The 19,446-nt window shown below is 41.0% G+C and overlaps 2 protein-coding genes across 2 annotated transcripts; both read right to left on the bottom strand.

The window, feature by feature from the left end:
• Window positions 1–36: 36 nt before the first annotated feature.
• On the bottom strand, window positions 37–13,130 carry tnni3k (TNNI3 interacting kinase). Its single transcript, XM_044043765.1, has 25 exons — window positions 12,844–13,130; window positions 12,505–12,613; window positions 12,247–12,332; window positions 11,856–11,953; window positions 11,105–11,215; window positions 10,923–11,021; window positions 10,688–10,826; window positions 10,346–10,490; window positions 10,154–10,258; window positions 9,935–10,029; window positions 9,695–9,844; window positions 9,521–9,604; window positions 9,356–9,412; window positions 8,531–8,623; window positions 8,390–8,447; window positions 8,119–8,313; window positions 6,952–7,056; window positions 6,814–6,866; window positions 6,125–6,177; window positions 5,405–5,537; window positions 4,208–4,317; window positions 2,866–2,925; window positions 2,128–2,297; window positions 1,173–1,252; window positions 37–387 (listed from the first exon to the last, which is right to left on the bottom strand). The coding sequence occupies exons 1-25, from the start codon at window positions 12,881–12,883 to the stop codon at window positions 308–310; spliced, it is 2,508 nt and encodes an 835-aa protein (XP_043899700.1). The 5' UTR covers window positions 12,884–13,130; the 3' UTR covers window positions 37–307.
• Window positions 13,131–13,605: 475 nt separating this feature from the next.
• fpgt (fucose-1-phosphate guanylyltransferase) lies at window positions 13,606–18,965 on the bottom strand. Its single transcript, XM_044043766.1, has 4 exons — window positions 18,465–18,965; window positions 18,199–18,369; window positions 16,859–16,951; window positions 13,606–15,998 (listed from the first exon to the last, which is right to left on the bottom strand). Exons 1-4 carry the CDS (start codon window positions 18,556–18,558, stop codon window positions 14,596–14,598), a joined length of 1,761 nt encoding a protein of 586 aa, XP_043899701.1. The 5' UTR covers window positions 18,559–18,965; the 3' UTR covers window positions 13,606–14,595.
• Between the last annotated feature and the right edge of the window lie 481 nt (window positions 18,966–19,446).

Genomic DNA, 19,446 nt, shown 5'->3' with positions numbered 1-19,446 from the left:
TGAAGATGTGTACAGTACACACTTTCTAAGACAGTATCAATACACACACTTCTTTAATTATATTTAAAACAGGACCTAGAAGCTTCATCTCAGTATTGAAAAGTTTACAAAACATATCATAAAAGACTGGACATGTTAGGAAGAACATGCCATGTAAACTCACAAACAACCCATCCTTACACAACAGCAAATGAGTTAACACTTAGCAATCTAACACTAATCTAACACTCCCGCCGTATATTTATACAACTGTAAATTACATTTCAAATATCTGAATAAATAAAGCCATAATAAAGAGCAGTGGGGGTTAGTTACTGTCCTCGAAGCTGCCGCTGCTGCTGAAGGAAGAGCAGAATCTCATGGTGCTCATGGGGTCGGACACATATCCTGAAAAACAGGGGTTTCACTGGTGAATAACACCATTGACTGATTAGCAGTATACTTTCTCTGCATTTCTCTTACTTCTTACTCAACAAATCACATGCACATATCTATACAAACAAGCATGTTCAGTGCTGCCACAGCCTGATGATAGAGCCGTGTTGTTGTTGGGGAAACTATTAAAAATGCATCACTGAGCCACTGTGTTGCATTAGGTAACACCTTCTTTCATCCCTATGAACATAGGCACTGTATCTGTTTATTCATTTATCTATTTATTTATCTATCCACTGTCCCAATGCCATAAATATTCACCAGAGCAGTAAATGTTTATTGATCCACAACTGAAGAAAGTCTCTGTTTTAATACCACAGTGCTCATCGTGACCGAGATGTGTGGCACAGACTGTAAGACAGGAATAATATTAACAGGCACTACTAGCATTGAATCATTAAAGGTGGAGTGCATAATTTGTTTCTAAAACACTTGATCTTATTCGCTGAAATAAGTCTGTAGCCCTCGCTGATAAAAGAGTCTCTCTCCTCCACAGAGTTTTGACATGACCACAGGGGCTTTATAGATTACTGCGTGCTACTGCAACCTTTTCCAGATTTCTCCCCCGTTGGATTTCTTTCTTTTATTCTTGATAGCTCTGCAGACATGGAATGGATTTTAACAAATATTCCATCAAAGTTTTTAAGAAACAAAATACAGCCTCAAGTTTAAACTGCTCCAGCTTCACTTCTACAAATTAAACAACTGTCAGTGTACAGTGTAATATGCATACAAACCATTTCGATCAATGGGAGGAAACTGCATGTTCCTCCTTAGTTCCTCCAGTGAGAGGCCTCCAGATGCTCGCCGTCGCTCGCTGAAAATTAAAATATAGGTTAATATAACTTAATATGATTTGAACTCTAAATCCAAAATGTAAACTGATTCCTTTCCATGGAGAAATAGAAAAATGAGATGCAGCCAGACACACACCAATTTTAAATAAAATCAAATTGGTGTGTTTTAACCCTAATTGTGTTTTTTAACCCTAATGTTTGAAGTAATAAAGTAATAACAGACTGCTCTCACTTTCTCTGCAGAAGTGCCAAAATTCATGCAGGAGTGACAAGGCATTTTTTTTTGTATGTGGTTAAATCAACACTGTGTGTGGAATATAAGGATGAGGAGAAAAGTCTGTGGGTCTGTCCTTTCATAGAGCACCAGCAGGAACATGACAAACAAACCAATGGCACATCACAATAACCCCACCTCCAGTTACTGGGCTCACAATGACTGTTGCCAGGATTCAACTACACACACACACACACACACTGTCCTTCCTCCTGAGTCAGAGTGCCATGCATGTTTTATTGCATTTTCTTCCTTTGTTTCCTGTTTGGTCTCTGAGCAACTTCGCTCCTCGCTCTTAACAGTAACTAGTCTACATGTTACTGGCAGAGCAGTTGTCCTCTCAACAAGCCCAGACATGATGTCTGTGGAATTCCTTTTCATAGACATTCTTCAGCTAAAAACCTTTTGACGGGAGCTTTGTTTCATTTACAAAACTGCCTTTAATTGAATTGATGACGTGAGAGCCATTATCTAACTGCCCCAATCAAGAGAAAGTGTTTATTTTTATATTTCACTTGAACTGAAGGACCTGCAGGTTGCAGGTTATCCCTGCATCAATCAATCCCACAACTCCAACTGATTAACCCTCACCTCTCTGGGGACATTCATCTATTCTCTTACCTCTGAGTCCAAGAGGCATAGGCACGAGTGTTGAGAGCGTACTCGAGCTCAAAGCGAGAACGAAGGGCGGCCACATGGCTCCGGCCAGGTCCTCCTCGCCCGAGGAGACAGTCAGAGGAGGAGGAGGGTGACAGAGAGCCACTACTGTTACTGGAGGCGGGAGACATCAGCTGTGGTGGGAGCACACGACAAAAGCAGAAATAAAGAAATGACTTAGCAAATTACATTGTTATGCAAGGCACTACAGGGGCTGACTTTTAAAGCTAGAGTGCCTAGTTTTTAAACATAGACGAATATCTATCCACACGACTCTCTGTTTATGTGACTCTTTCTTTCAATACAACATATGTCTGAAAACACCAAGACGTGCCCATGAACAATTTTCAGAAGTGTATTTGTCTGCTAAAAATGAACCTGGACAATCAGCAGCGGCTTCACAACTAATTTTAATCACAATCAGATGTTGAAAATGTATGCTCTGCCAACACTATCAAGCTCTTCCTCAACCACTGCCTGCATGTGTCAAACATGACACAGCGGCTGCTGCTGTTCACTGCACTATGCAGCTCCAAGTTTGCTGGATTAGGTATTGACAAGTAATGCTACAGTAAAAGACAACAAAAAATAACACATAACTTACTGAAGCACCATAAAAAGAAAATCTAATGTCAGGAAGAAGGTAAGGGTTGTCTATGTGTGTGTGTGTGTACATTCAAGAGAAAAGAAAAGAAAAGTTACCTCAACATTGCACAAGCATTCCTCCAGGTTGGAAACCACTTCGGAGAAGTCAGGCCTGTCCTGAAGCAGAAAAATAAAACCATTATGAATATATATGAGAATATATATGTGTACATATATATACATATATATATCTTCCCATAAAAAGCAAATGCTCTGCTTCAAACACAGTTGTTAGATCTCCTGCCTTGCTGTAAAAGAACAAAGAGTTCAGTTATACAGCACAACCCCAGACTGCAGCAGACAATATGTCCACCTGAGATCTGAAAACAAGCATGCAAGACAAGACATCACAGCAAAAATCACGTCCACTCATTTAGATGCAAGTTCAAAATCTATTTTTAAAGTTTTGTCTTATGGCATTGATGAGACAAAAAAAGTTAGACCAGTTCATAGGTGATTCCAAAGAACATATTTGGTATTTTTTTCTTTAATTTAAAAGGTTACCTGTGACCCTGATGCGGAGGATAAAGTGGTAGAGGATGAATGGATGAATGGATGAATGGATGAATGAATGAATGAATGAATGAATGAATGAATGAATTAATGAATTAATGAAAAAGTGTGGAAAGCATATTTTCTGAGGTCATACACACAAATCTAAACATTTAATTTCTGAGGCCACATTCACCCTTCCATTCATCCATGCTTGGGACCAGCTCTGGGAGTACAATGGATGTGACACCTTCTAGTGGCCAATTAACAATGAGCAATGGGGATTGGGTACCTCACTCAGGGGTCCCACAACCCTTGACTTCAGTTACAAGCACAATTCTGAATAAGTCTCCCTTCTTGAGGCATTGTTGAGATTCTTGAGATTCTTGAGATATACATGTCTACAACAATGGGACAGTTTCTGGCTGTGCAAACACAGGGCAGCACGTACTGCTTCATTATGCATTATGAGAATTGCGCACAGTTCTTTAAAAGTCAAGGGACAAGGGAGAAATATTACAAGGTCAAATGCCAGGGGAGACATATTGTCCATCAGTCTGCCAGCCAGTCTACCTGATAAACTAACTAACTGATAAACAGGAAGGAGATGAACCACAGAGGGAGAAATGTGTGAACATGCTCGGCCGTGTAATAACGTGTCTTAATTAGGCAGAGGAAAAAAAAAAAAACCTGCCTGGATAATTGTGAATTTCACAGTGCTGAGGGAGGATCCCAAGTTCCTAAGTATGAACAGTCCTGCGTCAATGTATCATGAGGGGATTCATCAGTCCCACTCATTACTGCTGCACCAAACAGCTGACTCATCTACTTTAGCTACACAGAGCTTCACGGCCTAAAGACACTTGGTGACATGACTGTTCCTGGTAAGTGAAATCAAGCTGCTGACCTCTGGACATGAGTTCCAGCCCCTCATCAGAAGAGCAGAGATGGGTTTAGGGATGGAGTACCCAACAGGAGGCCGGATGTGATGGTACGCCATGTCTGCTGCTGCAGCAGCTGAGGACAGGAGGACAATTACATTTCTGCAGTACATTCTCATAATAATCAATAAAGAGCTAAATATCTGTAGCCCTATTTCCTGCAGGAACAGTATTATTAGTCTGTGGCTCTGTTGGTCAGTCGATCAGCCATTTCACCAACATTCAAACACCCAACACATATGTTATATGTTACATATATATATATATATATATATATATATATATATATATATATATATATATATACATATTTATTTATTTATTTTTGTTCTGATATTCATAGTCCACAGAAGATGTTTTCCTAGAGGACAGTGATTTTGATTCTCCTGTTTGCAATTTTGAGCCCGATGTATCAACAACTGTTAAATGACTGTAAGGAAGTGCAGGCCACAGCCCCCTGGTGGGCCGTGGTGGTACTAAGCCTTTTATCAAATTCATTGAAACATCTATTCTTTGTTCCATGAAAAAAACAAATCTAAATCAAAACATATTAAATTATGTCTAATATAAATATGATGTTTCCCTTTGTTATTCACATTTTAATGATATGCTGTGTGTTGTGTTTATATGTAAGCGAGGGGTAATCAAAAAACATTCTGTATACTTTATACGTAAGCCAGAAAAGCACCACGATAAATATAACAGTGGGCCTCATTCATTTGAAAATGTGTACAATAGTACACAAGATGATCATGGGTCTTACCAAGGTACACCAAGTGCCAGGTGGTATCTGACACGTCAGATGTTAACGTGGTAGCATATCACATTGTATATGGTGCATATGTACTTGTTACCTAACTAATGTACCATAGCTGTGTTATCAATAATATGCGCTATCAATAATACCTCCATATTATGTACTACAATATTGTAAAAATAACATGGTGCTTGCATCATAGTACATAGTACATTTTGGTGCACGCACAATTTCTGCACTAAAAGACTAAACACCAAAAATGTTCACATAAAATATAAGAAGCACTGAAATCGAACGTAACATTGGTCTAGGCTTGCCATACAATTTTGGGGTGTTTCCCACCACACTTTACTCAAGCACGTGCACTTTAATATCACCATTAAAGTCATGGCTGGAGAAACATTACCTGGTTTCAAGTGAGCGAACGGAATTTCTCCCGTTAGCAGCTCCCACAGACAGAGGGCATAGCTGAACATGTCCGCCTTCACTGAGTAGCGAGTGCACTGGGTGAACACCTCCGGAGCCATCCATCGAAGGTTCTGCACACACACACACACACACACACACACACAGGTTGGCCTAAACAAAAAGTGTCACCCCTAACCTTAACCATAACCAGTTAATGCCTTAACCATAAATAAGGTTCTGTCTCATTAGGAAGAGGTTTTAGACTCCATGAGGAGAACTGGTCCTGACAAGGTCAGAGTTTAAGGAAGAGACGGTGCACACACACACACACACACACACACACACACACAATGAGGCCCAATTACTGACATAAACACTGCATCCCAGCAAGGGCAAGTAGTTCTTCACAACAGGAAGCTCCCAAGGGATGCAGCACACTTAACATCAAACTGCAGGCCAAGCACTCTGAAGTGATGAGTCAGCAAACCAAGACAGAAACTGCATGGAGGCAGTTTTTTTAAGCTGCTGGGTAAATGATGACAGGTGCCAGCCGAAGATCTATCTTAAGGTCCTGCACAGGAAAACTGCTTTTCTTCTTATTCTCTCATGGATGATGCAGATGGTGTGAGTGTATTTGGCCAGAGAAGCGAGCAAGCAAACTCATTTCAATTTGTGTATGTGTGTGTGTGAGAGAGAGAGAGAGAGAGAGAGCACTGACCCCTGGCTGCTTGGTCATGTTATCCTCATCTACAGATTGTAAAAATCGGGATTCTGCAAACAAAGGGAAGTACATAATTATTACATTTAGCAGCAGAGCCAGTGAATAAACACTGTTTAGAAGAAACCAACAGAAAACAGAAACATGGCAGCGAGCAAATGGACCAGTGATGGATGACACTGATGATACTTATGTAACAATATCACCTCCCAAAGAATGAAATGTTAAAATAATTTGATTTTACATTAAACTGCATCATAGCAACACATGCTAAAAGGGCCAATCATTTATTTAGGTGGCAGATAAAGTTTAACAGTGTAGATAAAGATTTGCTGTGTAGACTCTTTCATAGACTGTGTAGCAAAATAAGTTCATAGTGCAAAACAAACTGCCATTGCAATATGATGGTGACATATCACTATATGATTGTCTTACATCACGGTAGGTTATCACAGAATTGTTGGATCATGATATTACTAGTATCATGGAGCATGTATCATATATCGTACGGTGAGGTCCCCTGTGACTCTCACACCTAGTCATAAACTCGTTTATACACAAATATTCAATAACCTAATTCAATAATCATATTTACGTCACATTTCACCACTAGTGGACAAAAGGGCATTAGAGAATTGTCGATAATGTATTGACAGTGATCGTCCACTTATGCAATCATGAACACTTACCTCCAAAATCAGCCACCACCGCGTGTCCATCCTCGTAAAGCAGAATATTGTGGCTGGAAGGAACACATGTATTATTTGCAATGACAGCAGTTATTTCAGACCGTCAGTGCCACACAGTGTTATTAGTGCGTCACCCACCTGTTGAGGTCCCTGTGAATGATGGGTTGAGTGAGGTTGTGCAGGTACTCCATGCCCTTGGCCACGTCGATGGCAATGATTAGCTTGGACTGCAGGTCGATGAGCCTGTCCATTGACACATCATTAAAGCAGCAGCCACTTAGTGCTCGCTCAATATTCCCCGCCAATCACACATAGCACTTTACACAGATCAATAGGGCAGTCAATAAAGACAGCACCTGTCCCTACAGTTAGCGGAACACTTCGTCTGGATCAATGTTGATTGCTGCTCTGGGGGGAGAGAGAGAGACAGAGGGCTGTGTGTGACAAAAGAAGGGTGTCCTTCTAAAGAGGATAATGAGATTTGAAACAGGCAAACTTTTGTGCCTCTTTTTATAGCTCAGGATTAAGTCTCTGTAAATACCACAGAGTGACAGCAAATAAACCCCAGCTTTAAACAACAAGCTTTTTTGCTAATAATACTAATAAACATTATACAATATTATTAAATATATGTGTCCACCTGTTAAAAATATGAAGGAATAAACATTGAAATGGTCTAGCAGTAAAGATGACAACAGAGCCTAATTAACTTTTTTGGCAAAGTGTAAGCAACAATTCAAAATGAAAACATTTATTCAGGGTTGAAACACATTATTCACACGACCGATACCCCAAAATGTCTATCACAGCTTCCCACAAATTAATTATTGTGACGTGAACCTGCAACGACTTTATCACGCAAAGTCTTTAATACTTCTCTTTGGGAACAGAAACAGTGTAACATCATCTGTTTGCTGCGTCCTTTATCTGAAAACAGGCTTTGTCTGAGGGAGTGTTTGTGTATACAGCGGCAGCACAGAGGCGGGCAGGGCTTATCCTGTGAAACTGCTCAATGACCAGGTTTTTTAACAGGTAAATTCATTTCTGAAAGTTTTATCAGGTTAAGGGTTTAAAGCTAAGCTTAAGCGGGATTGGGAGAATTTTCACATCAATTTGAATGTAACTGCCATTTGTTTGTATTCAAATGTTGCACAATACAGGTTTGAATATTTAAATGTGTGTGTGTGAATCTGTGATTGAATGATCGGTGAGACATTGTCAAATTCATAGCTTGTGTGTGTCAACAGGCCTTTACGCAGACTAGAGTACACAGTGAGCTGCGGTGTGTCAGGTTGACTTCCTCACCTCTTCTGCTCGTGCAGCAGCGAGAACAGTGAGCCTCCACTGATGTACTGGGTCACAATGGCAAACTGGCTGGGATCGTCCAGACACGCCCCCACAAAATGAATGATGCAGGGGTGATTGAGGCGACAGAGGATGGAGACCTCTCTGCAGAACATGTCCACATCTGACTTGGAGCAGTATGTGTTAGCGCGATAGCTTAAGAGAAGAGTCAAGAATTAGTCTAAGGTGGCAAAAAGGCATCTATAACTGTGCGTGACAAAAGGACAAGTACCGTTTTATGGCCACGATTTTGTTCCGGTATTTGCCTTTATAGACTTTTCCGAAGGAGCCTGAGTATTAAAACAGTTACGGTTATTAATATTACTGTCAGATCTGGAGGCGCACTTGTTAAACTGGAAATAGAATAAACTACCTGATCCAATAATTTCGTTGAACTCCAGCTCAGACAACTGAAGGTGGAAATGGGATGGAAGGCTGACCCTGAGCAGGAGAACGTCTGCTTTCTCTGAAACCAAAGAGCCACATGTAACGAAGCATTAACCCTGCACACAAAAGTCACACAGTTTTTAATTTAGTGACACTTTCAGTGGCATTTGGTGCATTATTTTATAAGCTTGGCAAATGATTAGGTCACATTATACTTATATAACCCTCATGATATATGGTATGGTGGGTCTAATTAATCTTTAACAATTCTTTGAAAGTCTTTGGTGTAACATTTTGGCAGTATTTATGTGTAAATGTATAATTGCTTTAAAATCAAAAGTAATGTAGCCTTAGAATGAGCCTTTTATTTCTTTATGGAGACCACGATCTTCAGCAAACATGTTTCTAGAGTAGCCCAAGCAGACAAAACAACACAAGTGGACGCTTGCCATGCAAAGTAAGAAGGAAGGCCACTACAGTCCCTGATGTGCTTGGGATATATTGCATTATAACTATTGTATTGTTGTTTCTTCAGTTTCAGTTTTAGGTAAATAATCATTTTCAACCCTTAGGTTCAACACTTGATCTGGAGTTGATCTAAAATCAGTTTTCATTCAATTACTCAGTTACCCTAACTTGACTGAATTGAATGTTGTAACTACACATGAATGTCTCAAGAAGACAGCTCTGTAGTTTGCAAAACATCTGTGATGTAATAATATCAGGCATATGTTATCTTCCCTGTGTCATGCGGGCTGACAGTGACGTGAGCTGTGGGAAGAATTTGTTGTGCTTGACTCCAGCTGACTACCTTTCGTCATGCTTTTGATCTTTCCCAGAGGAGACGGGACAGAAACGTAGGACCCATCTGGAAGAGAGTGGATGTATTCAGGCAGATCAGTGGGAAAACACTTGTGATTTTTTTTTTTCCCAGATAATAACATTACGGGGGGCGGGGGGTGGAGGGTGGACTCACCCCCTCCTGGCTGCGAGTACTCATTGCAGGGAGAGTCATCTGGACGTTTGTAGTGCTTCAGTAAGGTGACAATGGCATCGTGACCTGGCAAACACAAACAAAGAAAGCTGTACCCGGTTTTTGTTGGTCGTTTCCTGCCAGCCAAGTCCATCATCATCATCATTCAAAACAAACCTTTTTCATATGCCCACATGAGGCACGTCTGCTCGTCCTTCTCCCCACTGGACCTGCTTGGGTCGCAGGCCACCAGATTCATGTCTGCACCACTGTCCAGCAAAAACTGCACCAGACGGATGTGGCCGTGGAAACAGGAACTGTGCAGAGCTGAACATGTCATATCACACAGAAGAAATGAACTCACACGTGATTCAACTAAACAGAGTCACGGTATAGTTTATGGACGTGAGGAGTCACCTGTGTGTCCATCTCTGCCCTGATGGTTGATGCTCATAGCACTCTGACTCAACAAGAACTTCACCATCTCCAGGTCTTTACCGTAGGTGCATGCACTGTCAGACAGGATATAGGACAGGAATAGTGTGTTTTAAGGTGACACTCATTAATGAGACTTTTGTCCATATTCAGCCTAATGTATGCATGATGCTGTTTTCAGACTATAAGGACTCACAGTACCTGTGAAGTACTGTCTCACTAAATATGTTCTCCTTAGAAAAACTTTCTGTACCAGAAAGTTGGACGAGTTCCTTCGCTGCTGTGAATTTGCCGTTGTAGCAGGCCCTGATGAAACACAACATTCAACACACTTCATGTCCACGCCGCACCATCAACTTAAGATTTTCTACTAACACTGCAAGCTTGTTTTACAAGTGTAACGGTGTGTCCCCGTAGATGTTGACAGAGTGCGGCTGTATGTCAAAGTTGCCTTGCAGGAGGAAACGCACAATCTCATGGTGACCGAAACGAGCGCAGAAGTGAAGAGGGACGTGATCTTCGTTGTCCTGGGCATTCACTGGAAGAGAAAGCAGGAGAGCAGAGGGCTGTCACCTCCAAATACAGATTTTTATTAGCACCCCTGTGGTTTTTGTAGAAGGAAACCTGCCGGTTTAGCAAGTGAATGCACTGATGTTGCACAAAGGCTGTTTTACCATAATAGGAGGTAGAATATGTGTGTGTTTTTTACTCAATATTGAAGAAAAGTGGACTCACCATCAGCTTTGCTTCCTTCCCCCATCAGCACTTTGAAGATGCTGATGAAACCCTTGGCAGCGGCCAGGTGCAGAGGCCGGTCTCCCACCTCACCACCCATATTCACATCTGCTCCAAATTTTAGCATCAGCTTTGCTAACTGGGAGGCAGAGAGAGAGAGAGAGAGAGAAATGTGTCAAACAGATCTATTTGGAACTATTTTGAACTAAATCAACAGTTAATAAGAGCACTTAACCTGCTCATGGCCACAGTAGCAAGCAATATGCAGTGGAGTGAAAAACACAGCATCTTGGACATTCACACAAGCTCCATTCTGCAGGAGAATATCTGCAGCCTGGTGAGAAAATGTATGAAAAGTGAAAAGTCAATAACTTTCTTCAGGTGAACTGAAAACAAGAGTTCAGGTTCAGTTCTTACCTCATGGTTCCCGGCCAGTGTAGCAACATGCAGAGCAGTGAGGGCTCCGTAGCCCAGCTGCTGCACATCTGACCCTCCGTGAAGAAGTTCAGTCAGCAGCTCAGCATTGTCCTGTGTTATCGAGACAAGACATGGATTCACCAAAGTCAGGACAAACTCCAGGACACTCCCTTTTTATCATTAGTAATAATAATAATAATAATAATAATAATAATAATAATAACAATGATGCCTTTTATATCATGGCTTGGTCATGTTTCACCCCTATTTTCAAAAACAAACAAGTAAGCCTCTGTGGCTGAAACACCTCAGTTTATTAAAAGAGTCAAACATGACTGTTCTGACTTTGGTTTGACATGTGACCCAACCAAAGAGCATCTTTGTGTGTGAGTACAGGAACCAAAAAACAGGCTTTTTAAGAGTGTAAATGTAGGCAACTGGACTTTTTTGACATGAATTATCTTCAATTGAGGGAATATGACAGGAAATACTTGAAATACATTTGCAGATTATAAGAAGAAGGGAATTATGAGAATTATAGAAAGAAGAATGACTGAGAAACCTATAGAGAGACATAAATACACATCACAGGGCATGGGGATTTAATACCGTGACTAACTTCAGCTCAGACTTAGCTATAAAACACACTTGTTTAGATGGTACTTCTACTCCACCATGTGGTAAAACATAGAAAGCTTTTTTTTTTTGTCAGGTGACAAGTGACACAAGCAAGAAGAGACAAAATCCTTACCATGTAAGCAGCCAGGTGGAGTGCAGTGAATCCGCTCCTCGACAGTCTGGAAGGACGCAGGCCTTTAAGGATCAGGGTGCGGATATGAGTCTTGTTCCCTGGTTACAAATATGAAGAGGAAAAGATGCTTAATTCAACACTAGATCAGGTCTACTGTTACAAATTACGATCAGGAGTGCTGGAACCATAAGAAAACTGCTGCTTTAAAATGTGTTGCACTTTAAATAACAGTAACATTTAACCTTGATGCAGAGTATAGTTCCATTGTTTACTTGAGGTAAACAGCAGAGGACATGCACACACAATACTGTCAGTCACTCTATGGTAATCCTTCTCACCGCTGCTAGATTTTGTTAAAGAGTTATAAATAGACTCCAGTAGTCATGCATACCTCCACATACGCAGCAGAGATGCAGCAGCGACAGCCCCTTCTCTGTGCGGTAGCTCAAATTCACCTTCTGAAAAGCCTCATCAGAGCTGAGCCACAGAAAATCAACGTCACCTGCCTGTAACAACTGAAGCCCAACTGACACAGACGTGAGCAAACCACGGAGGATACAGGCATAACAGAAGCACAAATATTCAATTAAATGCAAGTTTATACGGTTATTGTGTTAAAATTGCTTAAGTAGAAAAGGTTTTATGTCACCCAAAAGCGAGGTTGAGGTCCGCAAGCTCACTGTCTTTGAGTTTGAGGTCATCGTCCAACCTCTCAATGATCACAGAGTACGACTCTGCCACCTTCTTCTTCCACTCGTCTTCACCACGTAAAAAGTAGTTATTTCATTACATTATTTCCATCTATATAAACATACTTCTTTTCTTTTTTTTAATCCAATATTGACGTCTATAATCTTTACTTAAAAGAAGCCTACTTACTTGCCAGAGTAAGTATAACAACAAAGTCAAACAAACACTTCTCAGCTCAAACTTTGTCAAACTCTGTGACCATTAAGAAAAGAAAATCACAAAGACACCACACCATTACCTGTGCATGTCTGCGATGGTCTTGATTTGTAATTTCCCATTGATCAGTTTGTTGTCTTGTACAATGCACCGAGTAGTTTGGTGAATAAAGCAGTAACACAATTGCTCTCTCTGTGCCACAATAGCAAAGGTCCAGATAAAGCGGGATCGTGGCTGAGGGCTATAAATAAACACCTTTGAATGGAATGCCCAACAAGTATGACAACCGATCTCTCTCCAAATGCAAGCAAGCGTACATTAGCGTGATTCTGTGTGCGTATGTGTAAATACGGAGTTTAGAGGTTAAAATAATGTTGAAGTTTATTTTTTTTAAACACATTTTAAAAACAGTCCCAGCTGACCAAAGTGCTTTCCAAACAATAAAATTAAGCATTTAAGCAAAAAATAAATTTGTATGATAAATATGAGCTAAGATCAACAATAACCCATAATTGAGAGGTAAAATTATAACAAAACAAGTAATCAGTGTGGACTGTAATACACAGCAGACATGACAAAATGTGCAATTAAAAAAAACAAAACAAATTAAACCCATCCCTTTAACTGCATGTGTTCATCAGAGGTTGCTGTTTTAAATGACTAATAATAATAATAACTGCATGTGTTCATCAGAGGTTGCTGTTTTAAATGACTAATAATAATAATAATAATAATAATAATAATAAAGTGTTTTAAGACGTACCACTTCCAACCACTAAAAACTCAATGATTATCAAGAGCCCCTCAAATTTGACATTTTCATAAATAATAGCACTTTTTTTGATGGTCTCTGCATTGGTTACTGATAAATTCACAAAAATGACCCTGTTTATCTATTGTAAACCTGTTGCAAATTTGAATGGATTCTTCCTTGTGTCACATACCACCCCATGACACCAAAAACAAAGTCGCTAGCAGAAGTAAGATTGATGCAAGTAATATAATTGAAATCAATCAATAAAATGTTATTTATAGCATTTTAAAATAAATAAAGTGCAATTCAAACTGCTTTAAGCGGCTGACAAAACAAAGTATGCATTTAGAGACTAACGCAAACCAAATCAAGCAAAAACAAAAGCAAATCACTGATCCCTTCATTTCCAACATAGCATTTAAAAGCATAATTTGTAACTTTGCTGTGTAAAAACACATTTTTTTTCATTCTGCTTATTTAACTTAGGTCGGGTGGTCGGTGCAAGATCACTTGTTACAATGTGATTTATGATCAGCTGAAGTTGTTAACTGTTGGATAAAAGGTACCACGGACACTTTGATATCTTTGACGGCTATGATAGATAAAGGGATTGGAAGATATGTACTGAAAAATATCTAGCAGTCTGATGGATGTGTCCGTTTTAGAAGCTGTATTAAGTTTTGGTGTAACAAGGACATTAGGTTGCGTTGTCTTACTGTTGGAACCTATAGATCGTTATTCACAACCTGGAACATCAAGGGAATGTTTCTATGTGTCGTTGATCCTCGAGAAGCTTGGATACATGAGGATAGAAATGTAACGTGGATGTACGGCAAGTGGAAATAAATGTGCAAATCCTTCACACAACGCCTTCGTGATTGATGAATTAAAACAGCACCTACGAGTCAAGCTGATTGGAACATGCTTACAGCTAACAACTATTCAGTGGCTTAGGAATTGAGTGTACTTTCGCCACTACTCCGCATTTTTCAATCCTCCAGAAATCCATGACTTTGATCAAAGTAATGATCAAATCATTTTTTTTTTACATATAAAGTAAATGAAGCAGCGTCAGCAGCTTCAGCTGGTTGATCTTCTCTGTGTGATGTCACGGTAAAGGCCCATCCTGAACATCAACATCTCCTCCAGGTTCTTACGCTGTAAACACTGCTGCATCGACATCAGCTCTGTGTCTTTGGGGAGCGTGAACATGGAGCCACTCAGAACGGCCTGTAGCATCTTCAGAGACGACGAGAACGAGCTTTGCTGATCGGCGCAAACGGGAAACAGGCGAGCGTTCCACAAACTACAGCTGGGCGAGTCACCACAGAAGCTCAGGACTTCCTTCTCCATCCCCCAGTAGGAGCAACATTTTTCCAAGCTGAACCCAAATAGCTTCAGCTTCTCCATGTCGGCAGGACTCTCCACACTGAGCTTCAGGTTGTCATTAATCCCAAAGGTGACAGTTACAAACCCGGTTCTGTCCTGGTGGTTCACACTCAGAGAATGCATAAAGACGGCATCAGGCACTGAAAGCCCTGGGCTGATGCAACAGTTGCTGACAATGGAGCCCCTACCTACAGTCACACCTGCTCCCAGTCTGGAGTACTCCACCACTGATCCAGCTCCCACAGAGCAACTGGGATCAAGAACGCAGTACATCACACAGCAGCCAAAGTTTTCATCCATGTGTATGCTGAAGGCAGACGACAGGAGGCCCAGCTCACTCCTCAGTGCCGTGTCCTCTGTCAGGTGAAAGAGGTATTCTGACGTGGTTCCGACGTGATAAAACCTAGAGTTATTGAGGAGAATGACATTCAGGGGAGTCCCCTGTAGATGATGGAAGATCTTTTGGCGGATTTCAACCAGCCCTCTCTCCTCTTTAGTAACATTAGCGGTGTTGCTGGTGTAGTCGATCGTAGCTTTGGGGCCCAGGGCTTGAAGAAAGTCCCCGTATGCATCTATCTCACAGTGCACAGACCCCAACTCTGTCAGTAGATTAAGAAGCATCTTTGCAGTTTTAAAGTCGGCATAATAGGTGCTGTCTGTGTAGACAAACTCAGTATCAGACTGAGAGGAAGAACCGCTCGGGCTCTTACAAACCGCACCATATTCATGCATTTTGTTGATGCTCGGTTTGTGCAGATAGCGCAAACACAAACTGTTCTCCATATCCAAGTCAGAAGACCTTTGACATGAGTCCAACACAAAGACCCCGTGGGTGGTTCCTATGGACAGTGGTGAGGGGTGAGCCAAAGCTGTAAAACCAGGTCTATCAAAGCTGATATTTTCAACCTCTGCAATGCTGTAGAGCTCTATGTCATCTGCACAGGTCACCAGTACACCAGGCTTCATGTGGGATGGGAAATCCACATACATGGCGAGTTTGAGCTCCAGCATTTGGTAGAGAGGGTCACCCAGTGGCAAGGCGGTGAAGATCTTTCCCAGAGCACTGGCACTGGGCAAACGCTGACTAAAGCCCCCTGGAAGAATAAACACAGAAAGGTTTAAGTTGGAAACATCACATACAGTATCTGCAGTAAAATGACTAAGGATTTAGAAACAACCATCAACATTGGCAGGAGGCAGCGTTATATTTTCACATAAATCACCTGTGACAAAACATTTGGACATCAAGTCACTAAAGGTTTGTCTTGTCATGTGTTAAAGATTTACTGTTAAATGTAATTTTTAGTGTGCCGCACAGCATTTACAAAATAAGAAGCAGAAAGTGCCTGCGCAGTTGTTGCTCCCTAAAAAACACTCATACCAACTGTTGTGCAGACTTGTTGTTGTTTCTTAAAATGAATAATGAACAATCATCAATGCCATAGAACTGTATGTGGTAGATGCAGCTAAAGCTTTCATTCATTAAGGAGCCAGAAGCGTGAAAAATATCTCTTCATTTCCACTGTTATATTTACTCAGTACTATTTATCTTTGTAATGAACAATGTGAAAACATTACAAGTGAAACTATATGAATCTCTCTTCTATCAGGAAATGTTTTGTTTAATGTCTTTAGAGAGCATAAGAAACATAACTGCACAACAACAAGAGACACGGCTTTCTGATTACAGAGGTTTTTATGCAATTTTTACATTAATATAATTAAATGCATTGATATGTTGGAGCTGATTTTTTTTATGTATATAAATACTGCATTGTTGTAAATCTGTAGTTGCACGTCTTCAAAGTGGACAGGGGAAAAAATTAAGTAGTTGACGTTCTCCGCTGACTGAATGGAACGAGAGTAAGGACAATGAATTACCACTCGCTTGGCTAAGTGTAAAAAGGAGGATACGTTCTCTTAAGCACTTTCTTTGAAATGTAAGTTAACAAACCTGCATGGATCAGGATGACTCTCATTTTGCCCAGAGCGTTTCCATACATGCTGTCCAGCTGCTGCAGAGCGTACAGAGTGGAGCCTCCATTCCCTTAAAAAAAAAATGCATGGTCATAATGATGAGTGAAAATGAAAGTAAAAGTATGTTAAGTACTCTCTAAAGTAGTAAAAACATGAGGGAGTGCACTACTGACTCTTTATCATCTTCCTGCTTCCTCATGGCAATATTTTCCGAAAATGTAATCACTTCCACTGCTTCACGGACGACACGCAGCACTATTTATCCAGCTCACCAAAATCCACACTCCCACCCCTCTCCCTCACCAACTGCTTATCTGAAATAAAATCCTGGTTCACCTCTAATTTCCTCAAATTAAACTGTGATAAAACAGAAATCCTCCTTATGGACACAAAATCCACACTATCCAAAGTTAACAGTTTATTCCCTCACCATTGACAGCTCCTCCGTTTCCTCCTCCCCTCAGGTTAAGAATCTGGATGTCATCCTCGAACGCACACTATCATTTCAATCCCACATCAATAATATTACCTGGTCTGCATATTTCCATGTATGCAACATTAATCGTCTGCAGCACTCCCTTACTCTCCCATACCGCTTCAATCCTTGTTTACAGCCTTGGCACCTCCCGTATTGTCAAAATCTTCCTGTATGCTTTCAAGGCCATCCGAAACCTCGCCCCTCCGTATCTCTCCAACCTCCTCCACATCGCCACCTCAGATCCTCCTCCTCCATCCACCTCACTGTGCCCTCCGCCCGCCTCAGCACCATGGGGAGCAGAGCTTTCAGCCACTTTGCTCCCCATCTCTGGAATTCACTACCACCAGACATGCACAACTCTGACTCTCTTCCACTCTTCAAATCCAGACTCAAAACTCACCTGTTCAAATCAGCCTACTCTCTGTAATTTCACAGTTCCATTTTGTGTGTCTTCCTGTTGTTTGGTTTTTATTGTTTGTCTCTGTAAAGTGTCCTTGAGTGTTTGAAATGCATTATTATTATTACTGGCTGCCATTCATATGTGACTTCTGAAGCAAAATATAAAGCAAACAACATGAACGATTTAGAATAAATATCTAATTGTGATTGTTTTGACTGAAATTGTGATTGCGATGACGTAGAATATGATGTGTATAGGTCAGGACAATATTTCATCTAAAATAGTAATATGGCACACATTTGGGTCTCCTGTGATTTGAAAATTACAGTGGGCCATACAAAATGTCAATCAATTGTTCAGCCCTAATTCAGATCCATTCACTAATAATCTCTCAGATTCATTCCCCAATTCACAAATAATCTCTCATTCATTCACTCACCTATCTTGGGTCCCGGAGGGTCGGAGAAGACCTCGTAGTGTATTCCCAGTGGAAGTTCTCTTCTGTCCACTTTCCCACGGAGCTGCACCTCATACGCTTCTCTCTGATTCTCATCGGCAGCGGTCAAAACCACCACGTCCCAAAACTCACCATCACTCTGCACCTGTCGACCTTCAGTCCACAGACAAGAGGACATCTTTTAGACACACACACACACACACAGATACAGCAGGTGAACACACGACGGACACGAAATAAACACGCACCTCGCAGAGAGTTAAACTTTCTGAGCTTTTCTCGCGTGGCAGTTTGTAGCATCCGTACACGAGGTTGTCTCAAACTGTCGCTGCTTGCGTCCATTGAATATAATTCAGTCAAACAAACAAACAAAAATAGTTCCAACTCCTTCCTCGCACTGTCCTGCTTCCGGGTACTGTCACGTGGTTTAGGTCAGTCGCGTTTACAGCGTAGGCGGAGCCATTTCATGTGCAAGTTGTTTTTCTTTCTTTTTTTAAAGTTAAATACATTAATTAATAAATGACAAAGACGCATAAAAAAGATAAAATACCTCCCAGATGAAGACCAACCACTGGCGTACTGCTGTGGGCAAACACTTTCAGTTACAGGCTCTAGACGCAGTGAAATGCTGCCCCCAGGGCACAGGTTTGCTCTTTTACCACCTCCAACCACACTTAATATTCAGTAAATGTCCGTTAAGTCAGAGCTCCATCAGGAGTGGAATACTCAGGAGGAGGACTGACTGCCATCAGGTGGCAGCTTGCCTTCCCGAGGCGACATGTTTATGGAGCGCACCGAGCTGCAGGCCAAACCACACCAGACACTTCTACCACGACAATTTAGATTTATTTTACAGGATTACTCACTAGCACGTGTCTGAAAGTTTGTCATTGCTTTACTTGAAATTCCACACAGTGCTGAAACAGTTTTTTTTTTGTTTTTTTTCTTTAATGCAGATCATGTTACAGATTACACTCTTGTTCTCCTTGTTTTGCTGTCTGGAGGAAACAGTTGAGAGCATAACAGGATGATCACAGAGAAAACACAATACGTGGAAAACCAGCAGAGCTACCAACTCCTTTTAGCCTAGAAGCTTAGTTACACTCTTGTCGCTGTTCTCTGGCAGCTTTGTTCTATTGCAACACAAGAATCAGTTGGTATATAATATACAGTTAGTGCAAGCTGTGTTTGTACCTCTTTTCAGTCATAAAAACCGGTTAAGGAATGGTA

This window comes from Solea senegalensis, linkage group LG14, assembly GCF_019176455.1.
Source record: "Solea senegalensis isolate Sse05_10M linkage group LG14, IFAPA_SoseM_1, whole genome shotgun sequence".
Taxonomy (NCBI): domain Eukaryota; kingdom Metazoa; phylum Chordata; class Actinopteri; order Pleuronectiformes; family Soleidae; genus Solea; species Solea senegalensis.
Note: the sequence above shows the minus strand (reverse complement) of the source record. Positions and strands in the feature narration are given on the sequence as shown.